At 40.8% G+C, this 12,628-nt stretch overlaps 1 protein-coding gene across 2 annotated transcripts in view; it reads right to left on the reverse strand.

The window, feature by feature from the left end:
* Positions 1–12,628, reverse strand: part of pebp4 (phosphatidylethanolamine binding protein 4) — a 78,870-nt gene that overhangs the window by 14,607 nt on the left and 51,635 nt on the right. Inside the window, exons 5-6 of one of the 2 annotated variants that reach the window (XM_083905062.1) lie at positions 2,619–2,664; positions 1,300–1,410 (exon numbers count right to left, since the gene is read on the reverse strand). In XM_083905062.1, the coding sequence (XP_083761188.1) occupies positions 1,300–1,410; positions 2,619–2,664 (157 nt within the window). The remainder of the gene's footprint in view (positions 1–1,299; positions 1,411–2,618; positions 2,665–12,628) is intronic. The other variant, XM_083905063.1, reaches the window with a different exon arrangement.

Genomic DNA, 12,628 nt, shown 5'->3' on the forward strand with positions numbered 1-12,628 from the left:
CAAAGGAGTGATGTTTTTCTGTCGCCCAATCAGTCGTCCAACTGTCGTGGGTGACCGTGCCGTACCATTTTACTTTGGTACTCTAAGGGAAGGATACTGAAAAATGGAACGATTGGGACTCGATGACACGCCACAGAGCCATAGTTCCTCAAACTCTGTTGTTCACGATAATGAAAACCCTGAAAAGCTGTGACCAATATCGTGAAAATGTCACTTCTCTGAATGACTGGATCTGTTTGTGGAACAGGAAGTTCAATATTCTGTACAAACACTGAGAGTCAACAGTGACTTTCACCTGCCTTGGTCCTCTCTAAAGCATATATATCTTTGTGTGTATGTGTGTCTGAGTGTGTTACGGCTCCTGTAGTGGACATGTTTTAGAGCAGAAACCTGAATTTTAAACACTTTGCAAGTTTTTTTATGGATTCAAATTTGGCAAAAATGGTCAGTAACACATTTTCCTGTGTAAAGACAGAGGAGATGATTTCATTCTAAAATGTGGTTTGCTGTTAAAGATGGTCTGTTGTAAAATGTATTAATTTATTGTTGAAAATTGAAATGTTAAAATTCTGCACTTCACAATCACCAGTATTTATTTTCTTACACATTTGTCATCTCCTGCGTTTTATTATAATTCCTCTAAAGTTAGTCTGTCGATCTATATTTTTTAAATGTGTAATTCTGTGTTGTTTCTATTGTGCTTTTACTCATTTTTATTTGTTGTTTTTGTTTGTATGTAGAGCGCAGAGCACCTGAGGCAACGGGGTTTGTTTTCCATTGTGCTGTTGAAATAAACTTGACCTCGACCTTAATGTATGAGAGTGTGTTTGTGTGTTAGTGTGTGTGTGTGTTACAATGTATAGGATGAACGTATCAGTCTGGATATGGAACAGTGGATCTGTAGTGATGTGTAGGTGTAAAATAATGTTATTACACTCATTGTTTTTGCTAAATAAAGATGTTTGTTTAAAAAGGGGGAAAAATATGTACACTACAAAAGCTCATTTAACTGAATAGGCAATAAATGAATCAGTCCAATGTTGTAAAATGACATAACTTCTCAATGTACGATCAGGATGTGGACTAATCATCTATAGCTATAGTTGATTCCAAAAATGCAGTGGCTCGTTAAAGGTTCTTAAAATACCAAACCAAAAAAACAAATATCCACACCGCGGTTAATTTAAGAGGAAATCTTCAGGTCCCTTTTCACAGTTTCAGTCCCTCTGTGTCGTCAACAGCACAACTGTTGACTGTAGCTAAAAAAAAAATCAAGGTGCAAGTGAGTGGAGTGATTACCGCGTGGCTTCTCCTCCTCGCTGAGCGACACCGGGGAATTTGGCTGCTCGAACAACAGGAACTGGTAACGATGAAGGCCGGTGTCGTGCGGCGGGTTCGGAGGAGCGTAGTCTGCGTTTAACAAATAAAACCAGAGAGATGAGACAACGGCGCAAGTTAAAAATCGCCTTCTTTGAACAAGGACTCTTTACGTTGATGAGTAAAAAAAACCAGTGCTGGGCGCGTTAACGCGATGGCGGCGGTTATCGGCATCGACGCTAACGCGTGGCTCGTTTCCACGACGAGTGACCCGGAAAAAGACGCGCGTGACGTCATGTTTACGTGACTCCGGATTGTTAAAATTAGTCTCTAAAGCATTGGTTCTCAAAGTGCGGCCTGGGGGCCAATGGCGGCCCGCAGAAACATTTCTGGCGGGCCGCGGTGAATTACAGTTGATAGTTTTAATCCTGGAGGTACTAAGCTTGTTAAATGTTTATTGGACATTACTGGATACAGACCAATAAGTGTAAACAAAAATAGTGGGTATTTACCTGGTTTTTTTATATGGTGAATTTTAGTGTATTATTGGGTTATAAGCTGGTAATAAGCAGGTAGCTACAGCCCCCAATTACTATTTACCCAGTAAATATATGGTCACAGAAATGTGTTACTTGGTATTAACCTGTAATTAGAAGGTAAGAACAATGGCCAAAATACTGGGTAATTACCCAGTAAATTATAAAGTGTTATTATATTAACACTTATATTACTTATAGCTAAACTGTAGAACTGCAATCTGGTCATTTAAATGATTACAAATGGGATTTCTTTCTGGTTTTTTTTCTTTGGTGGCCCTCAGTCCAATGTTGGGTTCCTAAATTGGCCCTCAGGTATCAAAACTTTGAGAACCCCTGCTCTAAAGTAACGCTAAACTTTAAGAACAGAGGCGCACATACGCAGTACACGGGTACGCTAGGTTCTTTGTAGCGCTGCCCTTTTCGTTTAATAAACAGACCGCTCCAGTTCGACTGAAGGCGCGCTAACGGCACTAGAGCTAATGCAGCTAACGGAGTAAACGATGCCTGGACTCCGGTGTCGTGGCACGCAAACGTGACGTCACGTGTTTCTTTTTCCAGTCAGTCGCCATGGAAACGCATCATGCGTTAACCTAGTGGCCAGCCCTAGTAAAAACCCAAAATGGCCTTAAAAATTAAAAAATGTCATCCAATTATCCAAATAATCCTTAAAACTTAATGTAATCTAACACATATTATACATAGACTTGTATGGATGTGTTCACATGTGTATAATTGCCCTGTTACAGACCATAGTTACTGTACCTGTGAGGGTGGTTCCAGCCATCAGGCCGTCCTTCAGATCACGTCCCTGTGAATTCAGAAAAAAAATCATTACATTTTGGGAGATCTGTATTTGTACGGATACCTTAGGTCACCTTTTTCTTTCACCTTGTCGACAAACAGATGTTTATAAATTACCATAAGAACCTTAATATTCCTCGTAAAAATACAGCACAGCTGGTCGTTATATTGTTTCCGACAACATATTGTAACCAGAGAAGATGAACTTTTATCTGGAGCTAATTGTTTTAGTCCAAGCTGCTTCATTTTTTTTCATTTCACCACCAGAAAAATACATTTTATATTCTACTAAATATTATTAATAATCACCTATGAGGAGCATTTACTAATTTTGCTCATTTTTTCCAGAATAACTTTCAATATCTGTTATTTTGCTATGTTAAAATAGCGTATTGCTTGTTAATCCGACATGTGAACAGTACAAGACATTATTTATGATAACATTTTCGGTTGGAATTTCACGTCGCACAGATACAGTAAACGCAAAGTATTTTTTTGTTGCCGGATTTAAGTGCTTTAGTTCCAGGAAGCACACGTTTAGGGACCTCACTCTGCAAATGGTGCAAACAGAAATGTTTATTTGATAGACTGAGGTTGTTTTAATTTGAGACGGCTGCTGCATCCTTGAGTGGGAGGATAAACTAGTGTGTATCCTGTGTGTGTGTGTGTGTGTGTGTGTGTGTGTGTGTGTGTGAAAGGGACCAAAAACCCACTCGAGGTGAGCGTGGAAGTCCCCATCAACACAGGAATCAAATGTCAAATATCAGGTCTCAGCACCTTCTTTCTGTGCTCTTTTCTCCACACACAGGCTCCCCCCACAGGCCGATAGTGGTACTGGAGAGCTGGGCACACACACAAAAGACAAAAGACAAACAAGGCCTAGGTGTGTTTTTCACCCCCCTCCTTTTATCTGTAAATCTGAATTTAACTGAGGTGATAAATATGAATAAATACAGATTATGGCAGCATTTAAACATTCAGCTGCATTTGACCACAGAGACAGAGATGAAACTGTAAGATTTATTACTGTTTTGACTATTAATTCTGTAATATACCTTTAATTGATCACCTTTTACATTACGTTACATTATATTATCCCTTTTCTACAGGAATAACCAATTATTAGCGTCATTATTACAATGAAAATGTTTTAAAAAAGAGATGAATTTTAACTTTAAAACACTGCTGTAGCCTATAGTAATTCTCATTATCACACTATTTGCTAACTAACATGATATTACTGTAATATCATATTAATAAAAGCGTCTCTGTTTTTTAAGAAAGGATAATTAGTTTCTACTGTATCTCCGTCCACTGATGAGTGAGAGGAGGGAGAGAAAAAAACAAAACAAAACAAAACAAAAGCTTTATTTAGAAATAGCGAGAGTCCTGCAGCATGCATGCTGGATCCAAACCCCCCCCCCCCCCACCCCTCATCGCCATAGCAACAAGTAGTCAACATTTCAGCGTGCAAACACTTTCACCGCATCTTAATGCTCGGCTCTTTCTCTCTCTCTCGCTTGTTCGTTCGTTCGCCGTGAGAACCCCCGTGCCCTTTTTTTTTTTTTTAAATTTCATCATAACACGAGGAGTCAAAACAATAAATGACTGCAATATGGAAATATGGAAGGCAGTGAATCTCACACACACACACACAGAGAGCAGACTCACATAAGGATGTTTATCTTGTATATACATGTCTATATTGTACACACACACGCACATATATATATATATATATATATACATATATATAATTATACTTTTACTACCTTTACTATTGCTATTTACTTTTTAAACTACTATCTATGCTGCAAATGTCTTTACTTTGGGACTAAAATAAAGGAATATCTTATCTTATCTTATATCTTACCTTATCTAATCTTATCTTATATCTTACCATATCTTGTCTCATCTTATTTGATATTATTATCTTATCTTACTTTATCTCATCTTACTTTATCTTATCTTAACTTATCTTATCTTAACTTACTTTATCTTATTTTATCTTATCTTATCATATCTTATCTCATTTTATCTTATCTTATCTTATATCTTACCGTATCTTATCTTATCTCACCTTATCTCTTACCATATCATATCTTATCTTATCTCATCTTATCTTTTATCTTACCATATCTTATCTTATCTCATCTCTTCCCATATCTATCTTATATCTTCCCATATCTTATCTTATCTCATCTTTTATCTTTTATCTTACCATATCTTATCTTATCTCATCTCTTCCCATATCTTATCTTATATCTTATCTTAGCAGAGCAGAGCTGGCGTCACCGTCTCTGTGACAGGGCTAGGACACAGATTAGCGGTGAGGTCCACTGTGGAGTGGAGAGTGACAGAGTGACGGTCTCGCTCACACTAATCTACAGGACGTTCTCACGTAGTGGGTGGCGCCTCCACCTCCAGGGACCCCCCCTGGAGGCGGGGAGGTACGATGACAACGACGACGACGACGACGACGACGACACAAAAACACATAAAGTTCTGACGACTGAACGATTGACAGCCGTGAACCGAGTTTAAGGAGAAGACGTGTCAGATTAAAAGTAGGGATTGTCATAATCCTCGTCTTGTTTCCCTCCGTGAACATCTCTGCTCTGCTCAGTTATCAGTTATATTTTTACACGGTTGAACTCGGAGCCGAAAACGTTACGTTACATAATGCACTTCATGTCAGAAAACCATGCAGCTGTTTGGAAGTCAAGTGTGGAGAAGCTAATGAAGTAAAACTTGCATTTTCTGCATTTTAGCACAAGAAAAACGTTATTAAATAAAAATAGAAAAGTATAGCGCACATAATCAGTGAGAGTTGATGTCATTTCAGTTTAAAAGGACCAGAAATAGGCTGAAATGGCAGAAACCGACTCTAAAGAAATTAACGACACTGACGCGTAAACAAAGCATTCATTTAAATAAATGTCCTGTGATTTACTGCGATCAATGTCAATTGGTCAATGTTGTGATCTTCACTTTTGAGTCAAATAATTGACTTTCAAACAATGTCACTCATATATAATCCTATAAAGAGTCTAAAGACAGACTTTTACTGAGTCAAAAGCAAACAGTGACACAAACAGAGCGTGAAATCATTCGCACCCTGGGTTGAAAGAAGGTAAAGCGTCATTATTTAGTCAAAACAAAATGTCACTGAAGTTTTTTTTTTGTATTACTCACACTGGGAACACCTGTGACGGGTGAATCACACGCAGAGCAGAAACTGACAGAGATAACGCGATATGGACGTCTGACTGTGACAGAAACAGGGACTGGGATGACGTATTTAAACACTAATACAGGACTTTAATATAGAGGTGGTTCCCCTTTTAGCGGTTAGAACAGCTTTCATTCTGCTTAGAAGACTTTCTTCGAGATTTTAAAGTGTTTGTGTTCATTCATTCTGTGCAGTTCATTATGAGGTCAGGCACTGATGACCCGGCTCACAATCTCTGTTCCTTGACATCAAATTCAAGCACTTACCAGGAGTAATTCCCTCAAATTCAAGGACCGAATGTGCTGACACAGCTTAAAATGGGAGTGCAACTTTGGACAAGTAGTCAAAGTCAGCCTTTGAGATCTTTTCTCTCTCTTGCTTAACTTTACTCGCTCATTATTCTGCATGGAATCTCACGTAATTATGACTCCTGACGTTTGTCTCGTCTACGTAAAGTCAAGCAATGCAGGGCGTGAAACAGTAGGTGGCGCCGCAACAAACAAGGGACGCATTTAAACTAAATATCAACTTAACTTGCACAAAATTCAAGCACTTTCGATGACCCAAAGATTCCAAGGACCAGTGGGAACCAGTGGTTCCAGTTCATCCCGAAGGTGTCCCGATAGTTTTGAGGTCAGGACTCTCCAAACACCGAAGTCAAACCGTGTCTTTATAGTCGTCGCTTTGTGCGCGGCGGACGCATCATGTCACGTCGGAATAGAAAAGGTCCTTCTTTAAACTGCTGCCACAACGTTGGAAGCATAGCATTGTTCCAAAATGTCTCTGTAGGCTTAAAGGTACAATATGTAGTATTTATGGGTTTATATGACCCAAAATCCACTTTTTTATACATATTATGTGCTCCTGCATTGTCTAGTCGCTGTATAATAGTTTTTGTTTCATTTTCGTAGTGTTTCAAAAAGTCATGTTAAATAACATGACCGCGGACCGCGGTTGCATAGCCACTGTTAGCAGCGAGACGCCATGTTTCTACCGGAGCCTGTAAGGACAAGCGCGAGAGAACAAAACAAGCGTCTCTTTACTTGTAGCGGAAGTCCCGCCTCCTCTCTCTCCGCTTCGTCTGCTACGGCGGCGGTAGCTCCGCCCTCTCCCTCGCTTCACGAACCTCATCTGCTGACACGGAGAAAGACGACGAGGACGACATTTGACCAGCTGAGGACACCGTAGCGCTCAGGGAAGGGAGGGGGTGAGCAGAGCAGCAGGTCTTTGTTGTAAATTTCAGCCTCTCCTCTAGATGGCACTGAAAACTACTTATTTCCCCTTTAAGCGTGAAGGTTGTCCTTCACTGGAGATAAAGGGGCAGAGAGCCCAAAGCAGATACTTTTGTCAATAGTGTATATTGTTGGTTTTTCCATTTTGACGTTGTCCAGTTTTCAATAATAAATAAATATATATATATACATATATATATATACAATATAGTATCATGATGATGACTGTTATTGTATACTAAACCTGGGACCAGAGGGCAATGAGTGGGGCTGGGAGAGAGGGCAGAAAACATGCGCTCTAGTAAATGACCTGTGGATAAGTGAGAGTCACGGTCAGAGACGCCGCCCCAAGGCGTCAGCGAAATAAGCGGCTGGTCTGGTCCTAGTATGTGGATTTGTTTTTTTTACATATTAAAGAAATCTAGGTATCTTTATATATATTTAGATATCTAAATAGTGTTGAGCTTAGGTTATTTGGTTTTATTTGCTCATTTAGTGCACATTTGCACATCTGTTTACACACCATCCATCCATCCATCTTCTACTGCTTTATCATAAAGGCTCGGGTCGGCCCTGGTTGCTGTATAACTGACCTCTGACCTCTGCCAGTGGAGGGCAGTAAAGGGACAGACAGCACTGTGGTCTTAAAAACTACATTGAACGATAGAATTTATTATTACTCTTTCATAAAAGACATTTTTACAGTTTTTACAAAAAGATTCTCCTCCGATACCCACCTTCTCTCTACTGCCCCCTACTGGCTCTTCTCGGTTTGTTTTGTTTTTGTTTAATGTCGTGTTGTCTGCTTATGTCGCGGTGTTTTATGCTAATGTTGTGTTTCAGTCAGTTTTGTTGTGTTTCAGTTAATTTGGTTGTGATTTATGCTAATGTTGTTGTGTTTTATGTTAATGTTGTTGTGTTTTATGTTAATGTTGTGTTTCAGTGAATTTAGTTGTGTTTCAGTGAATTTTGTCATGTTTCAGTTAATTTGGTTGTGTTTTATGTTAATGTTGTTGTGTTTCAGTGAATTTAGTTGTGTTTCAGTGAATTTTGTTGTGTTTCAGTGAATTTAGTTGTGTTTCAGTGAATTTAGTTGTGTTTCAGTGAATTTTGTCATGTTTCAGTTAATTTGGTTGTGTTTTATGTTAATGTTGTTGTGTTTCAGTGAATTTAGTTGTGTTTCAGTGAATTTTGTCATGTTTCAGTTAATTTGGTTGTGTTTTATGTTAATGTTGTTGTGTTTCAGTGAATTTAGTTGTGTTTCAGTGAATTTTGTCATGTTTCAGTTAATTTGGTTGTGTTTTATGTTAATGTTGTTGTGTTTCAGTGAATTTAGTTGTGTTCCAGTTAATTTGGTTGCGTTTCAGTGAATTTAGTTGTGTTTCAGTTCATTTTGTTGTGTTTTATGTTAATGTTGCGTTTCCTGCTTTTGTCGTTGCGTTTCGAGTTATCACCATTGTTGTGTTGGTGATTGGCACTTCAGGGCCACCGTACATTGGCCAAAAACTCAAATGACCTGAGAGTCACATCATGAGCTTTAAGTCTGGTCTGGATGGGGTCGGTCAAGTTGAAAAAAAAAAGTGTGGGGGTGATATGATCTTAAAATGATATAGCAATAACAACATTTCTGATAATATTTCACATAATTTCTAAATTAAAGTTTGTTTCGATGCATCTATAACTATCTAAAACAAACACTTAAGTGACGGGACACATACAATCAGCTTCAAATTTGAGACGTCTGATTAAGAGTGTCCTACTAACGAGGAGCAATGGGGATTGGGTACCTCGCTCTGGGGTGGTAACCCTCCGTTTACAAGCCAAGTTCCCTTTTCCGCTTGGCGCCAACAGTTCGCCTCTGTGTTTGTTTTCGTACTGAAGTCGCGTTTGATCCCAAATCCCTGGAATCACCACCGTGAGATCACTGTGTCTTAACTGCATAATCTAATCTGTGCTTTATGATGATTAAAAGATTAAAAATCTCTCATTGTGTCTGTGGTCTCCCACATTTCTAAGATCAGTTAAGATTAGAAAATCCTCCAGTGAACGTTGCTATCATTGAGTTTGTATTAATTCCTTATTCTGTTAAGGGTGTGTTGAACGGCACTTATTATTATTATCACGATTATGATATTGTCATTTCTTTGGAGGAGCTGGTTTTTAACACTCTGACAGCAGATCTAACTTGTCTAAGTCCAGCTGCAGTGTTACAACACTTCGTCCTGCCTCTTCCTGCTGTTCATCGTAGCCCAGCTTGCCCGTGCGTTGTTTCACTGGCTAATCTCACACTCTGACTCAGATAAAAAAAAAAAAAAAAAAAAAGGCAGAAAAGGATCCCAAACATCCTACACGTTATGAGCAATGAATAATTCTGAGCGCTGGGAGAAAAAAACAAAAACGTTTCTCTTTTCTCTGTGGGTCACGCAACAAAACCTCACGCACTCCAAACTCCAGCAATAATCTACATCACTTTCTTTTCTGAAGCGTTTCTATCATCGTGTTAGAGCAGTGAAACTGTGATGGTAAATGATGGGACGCTGATTTTATTTGGTAGTAACGAGTAACAAAGAGAGTGAGATGGAAATGTAGTAAAAGTTGCTATAAATAAAACTAACAAAGTTCAGATGAGTTAAATTTTCTCCTTTAGTTATTATCTGGTCATTTTTTAACTTCTCCAGGCCTTGGAGAAGAAGAAGAAGAAGAAGAAGAAGAAGAAGAAGAGCTGTGTGTTTGTGTAACGCGTCGACATAACTTCCGCCACCGGAATCCTCTGACAAGAGCGAGTAGGTAGGAGTCTTTGAGGAGGAGGTGCGGAGCAGAGGGGTGCGGTTTCACCAGGAATACCCACTCGCCCAACAACCCTTCTTCTTCTTCTTCTCCTTCTGAGTGGGTGAGTGCTTCCCTTTTGTCAGCAAGAGTTAGTCACGCACCTACTTGTATATCCATCCACCCCCCCCCCCACCCCACCTCCACCTCCACCCCACCACCGGCCCAGTACACCCTGCAAACCCACACCTACGACGATCGGGCACCCACGTTCCTTCTAATGCAGCTCTGAGAGCATCGTTTTCTGCCTTTCACTTGCAGTCAGGCTAACAGACGGGGAGAGAGAGCATGACAGATGGTGTTCACAGCTCTATTTCTGAGGCTGGACTTGTACCGCCACAGCGCCACCCCGCACCCCCCCCCCTGCCTATTCCACTCAAGCCAAGTGCTTATGACTGCCTGCTCATCGCCGCCTCAGTAATCAGCCCATTCATTTGCAGGGTTATAGTGAATTAAAAGTCTGTGTCTCATAAGGAGCCTCAAGGTTTCGAGGGTTAAAAAACGCGTTTTTTCTTTTGGAGTGGAGTCACACGACGGGCTCCAGTGACAGGGATACAAATGTTGAATATTCTTCTTTTCTAATCGTGTTAGGGACCGACTGATCTGCCTCTTCGTAAGTGGGTAATTGTAGAATAAACAGAAGGCGACAATTATCTTCTTAAAAAAACAAAAAAAAACCCATCTGACATGTGCATGGTTGTGCAGTTCCAGCCACTGAAACCTGCGCTTGTACCTCACATCTCTGCTGACCTTCAGGAAAGACGAAGACCGTTTATTCAGTGCTGTAGATTCTGTCGTCTGTTATGTTTTGATAATTTCTTTGTCATAAATTGAAAAGCCATTCACCGCCCTTTTGCCACCTATGTGAGCTGAGATTGGGACACAGCACCCCCCTGCGACCCTCCTGTGGAGGATAATGTGGTAGAAGATGGATGGATGGATACCAGAAAGCAGAGAAATGGAGCTTTCTGCGCACATATACTTGTCATTACGGACAGCGGAACGACCATCCAAGATTCACCAGCGCGGTTGAATAAGTGCCAGATATTGAAAATTAGAGCTGCAACTAACGATTTTTTTTTTTTCGTAATCGATTAATCTGTAGATTAGTATCTCGATGAATCGTTTGGTCATAAAATGTCTTAAAATGTAAAAAAAAAAACGTTGATCAGTGTTTGTCAAAACTGGAAATGATGATTTTCTCGAATTCTTGTTTTGTTCACAAACCAAAATGATTCACTTTTAGTGATTTCTTTGTTATGTGGAGCAAAGAAACCAAGAAAATATTCACTTTTAAGGAGCTAAAACAATCAGAAATCTTGTTTTAATCATGAAAAAAGCTTCAAAATCAAACCGATTATTGATTATCAAAATAGTTGGCGATTAATTTAGTAATCGATTAATAATTGATTCATCGATTAATCGTTTCAGCTCTATTGAAAATGAAAGTTATCTTGGGGAAAAAGGGGCAGAACACTCAATTCTACAGCCAACCTCATTACCATGATGGTCATAAGAGGGTTAAAGTACATTCTGGGTGCGAAAAAACATGAGATCAGACCTGGATTGTCCCACCAAGAACTTTAAAATGACTATGTCAGTTGGTGTGATTGGTCCAGAACCGAGTCTGTGGCGGTCCGGTCAGGTCTCGATGTATGGTCCAGAACAGATCTGATCGTGAAAACCACATTTTGTTGATGGAGCTGATCAGATCGCTCCGGACCGGTGTTTAATACCAGACCTCAGTGGGGCTTTAATGGTACGTGAGCCTGTGTTGTGTAAAAACCTAATGGCGTTGAGTCTGGGGGTGAACGCTTGAGCTAGAGAAACCTAATGGTGATCAGCCTGAGCCCGAGTGGATTCACTCAGCGGGAGAGCGAGAGTCATCCCCTGATCTGCTTCACTGCATCAACAAATTAACCCACTTAACAATGGCCTCCTGGACTAATGGCTTTAGTAAAGAAACTCATTTAGCTTTGGTAATGAACTGAGCTGGAAAATGTATATAAACAGTCCAGTTATTAAGCGAAAGTCCAGCCGTCACCGACTTCGCCCCGACTGACACGCTCGTGATGCACCGAAACCTTCACTCCCACAGTCCTGCTCATTAGCAAGAAACCAAACCGCATTAGACAAACCACCGACTCAAGAAGCTCATTATGGAAACCCGCGCTAATTTGCATACATTAGGAGACTCTGTCTGAACCAAGTGGCCGTGCCGGCGGTTGGGTCAACGCGCGCTCACCGAGCAGATTGGGCCTAACGGGGCAACGCGCGGGGGGGCAAAGTGAGAGCGCATTAGCACGCTAATCCCCCCCCCCCCCCCCCCCACCTCACCTCAACCTGGCTGCTGCTTCCCTTACAGCCACTGTGTGTGTGGCGGTGTGTTGATGAGACTGTACTTTAGCGGAGGGAAGCCCTAGCCTGAGAGAGTTCCCAAGGTAACAGTCGGTTTGAGTGGGGGCGCTGGCTGACTCATTTGAAAGGGAATCCTGGAACCTGAACAAGGCTACTGCTGCTGCTGCTGCTGCTGCTGCTGCTGCTGCTGCTGCTGCTGCTGCTGCTGCTGCTGCTGCTGCTGCTGCTGCTGCTGCTGCCCACTCGACACACCCCCAGCTTCATCAGCGCAGGCAAACGAGGCACGCTGACATGTCCCCATATAGGGCTTCCCACTGTCGGGG

This window comes from Microchirus variegatus (assembly GCF_963457635.1).
Source record: "Microchirus variegatus genome assembly, chromosome: 18".
Lineage (NCBI taxonomy): Eukaryota > Metazoa > Chordata > Actinopteri > Pleuronectiformes > Soleidae > Microchirus > Microchirus variegatus.